Source organism: Gigantopelta aegis, chromosome 10 (genome assembly GCF_016097555.1).
Source record: "Gigantopelta aegis isolate Gae_Host chromosome 10, Gae_host_genome, whole genome shotgun sequence".
NCBI classification, from domain to species: Eukaryota; Metazoa; Mollusca; class Gastropoda; order Neomphalida; family Peltospiridae; genus Gigantopelta; species Gigantopelta aegis.
The window spans coordinates 12,902,023-12,904,033 of record NC_054708.1 but is presented as its reverse complement, the minus strand read 5'-3'; the positions used below and the strand labels follow the sequence as shown (position 1 = coordinate 12,904,033).

Genomic DNA, 2,011 nt, shown 5'->3' with positions numbered 1-2,011 from the left:
GCACACCATAACTAGTAATCAGTGCCCCCAGGGGGGGGGGGGCAACTGCAGAGAGCATGAACTTAGGTCCTGCTTCATCGCGTACCAAGTACTGTGTGGCCACACAATCGGTGACCTGGTGCTATATATATGGATAAACTGGGAATCCCCTTCTATTTTTAGCCTGTAAGGGCTAACGTTGTGCAGTTATTTCCCTTAACTCATACAATTCGTATCGCGATCGTTACCTGCATTATTCAGATTTAAGTAGTAGAGTACGTGGAGGCCACCGACATAACAACTCTAAATTTTATTCACCTTGTGTCGTGGTTGAAAATTGTCCATGAATTTCGTTGCATACTGCCCTGTTTACTCAAAATGCAGGTCGTTAACAATGAAAAGGGGAAGCTTGCTATTGGCTCTCATTCGACTTTCTACTGCGGTAACAAACTATGTTATGATTCTAACATTACATCATACCACAGACAATCTGCGTCATTTCTTTGCAACCTGGACAGAAGTACTTCCAAAGATGCAATAGCCGGGGTATTTAACCCGAATAATTGGTTGTACGAAGCAGGGACACAGAAAAGAAGGACTACAAAGTTGTTTCAAATCCAGTCGGACGCTATTGGGTCCTGTAACGGACCCACCCAGTCGAACGCCAAACACTCGGAGTTTTCTGACTACACGAAAAGACTCGATTCATTCCGGCATTGGACGGCGGTGTTCCCGCACCAGTCTCCCCAGCACATGGCGAAGGAAGGATTCTTCTTTCTGGGAACTCTGGACCGTGTCCGGTGCTTCTACTGTGGGATAACTCTGAGGGATTGGGACGAGGAAGATGATCCGTATGAGGCTCACCTCGAATGGTCGGAGGACTGTAACTTCATCAAACAGAGACGGCAGGAGAAGATCGTCGAACGACGACAGGTCGCACGGTTTGAGGGTGTGCACGGTAACAGACCTGTCGCGACTATGACGTCACAGGAAATGGCGCAAGGATCAGCCGCAACTACGTCTTATCCTTCAGATCCGGAGTACGGGGTAACAAGATCGGTAGCTTTCGCCTATGAGTCTACAGCCTCAGCAGTGTCTGCTTCTTCATCAACAGGAATGTCTTCTGCAACATCAACAGGGCATGGAGCAACATCAGCAACTATGGCGTGTGAGACAACAGCATCAACAGCCACATCGTCGAGCCAAGAAGCTGGTGTTTGTGCCGCCCTGACGAATCAAGAGCCACAGTCACAACTGCATAGCACACAAATAGAAGCGGTTATAGAAATGGGATATTCTTTGGAAGTCATAGAAAGAGCTATAACAGCGCGTCATCAGGCCGGACTAGGTGAATTTGCCGATGCCAGGGAGTTATTCGAAGCCGTGTTAGAACTGGAAAAGTAGGTATCAGCGTAAACCTAATTCCGTTAGGTCGTGTGGCGTTTGTAATCAATATTAATTAAATTTGCTAGTCATTATTTCTCAAGGAAAATATAATCAAGTCAGTGGTGCATTGTTGTTAAAGACATAGCACTTAACGATATTTGACTAAACTGATAGGAAATGTTGCGAGGGTCCCATTTGGCGGATGTTTCAAAATACTACGGCCATATTTCATCAATTGTACACGACTCACCATTTTTGGTAATGGGTCACTCAACAATGTGTTGAACAAAAACAAAATGGAAGAAAATAGGCATAGACAGTATATAGTCTAGGGATTTATGTTAATTTTTTGAAGGTTGCATTTTTTTCTCTCAAGTTAATAAACTTTTGGTCATATGTTCCTATGACTTACCTGAACTAGAAATCCATTGGTAGCATTTTTTCTGACCACTATCATGTCAGCCATCTTGAAATTCAAAATGGCCGTCATTTTCATACAATTTCGTTATATATCTCCACTCCCATTTAACATAGAAACATATTTTTGGGGTCTGTTTAAACATATTATGTTAGTGAATTAAAATATTTTGTTTATTATTCATCTCACATGACAACCATCTTGAAATTCAAAATGGACGTCTTTCCA

At 43.2% G+C, this 2,011-nt stretch overlaps 1 protein-coding gene across 1 annotated transcript; it reads left to right on the top strand.

Moving 5' to 3' along the window:
• Window positions 1-357: 357 nt before the first annotated feature.
• On the top strand, window positions 358-2,011 carry LOC121383484 (baculoviral IAP repeat-containing protein 7-A-like). The gene has a single exon (XM_041513556.1). The coding sequence runs from the start codon at window positions 358-360 to the stop codon at window positions 1,381-1,383; it is 1,026 nt and encodes a 341-aa protein (XP_041369490.1). The 3' UTR covers window positions 1,384-2,011.

Excerpts from the sequence above, each read along its gene's own strand:
- LOC121383484 (XM_041513556.1), top strand. The coding sequence starts at position 358 with ATGCAGGTCGTTAACAATGAAAAGGGGAAGCTTGCTATTGGCTCTCAT.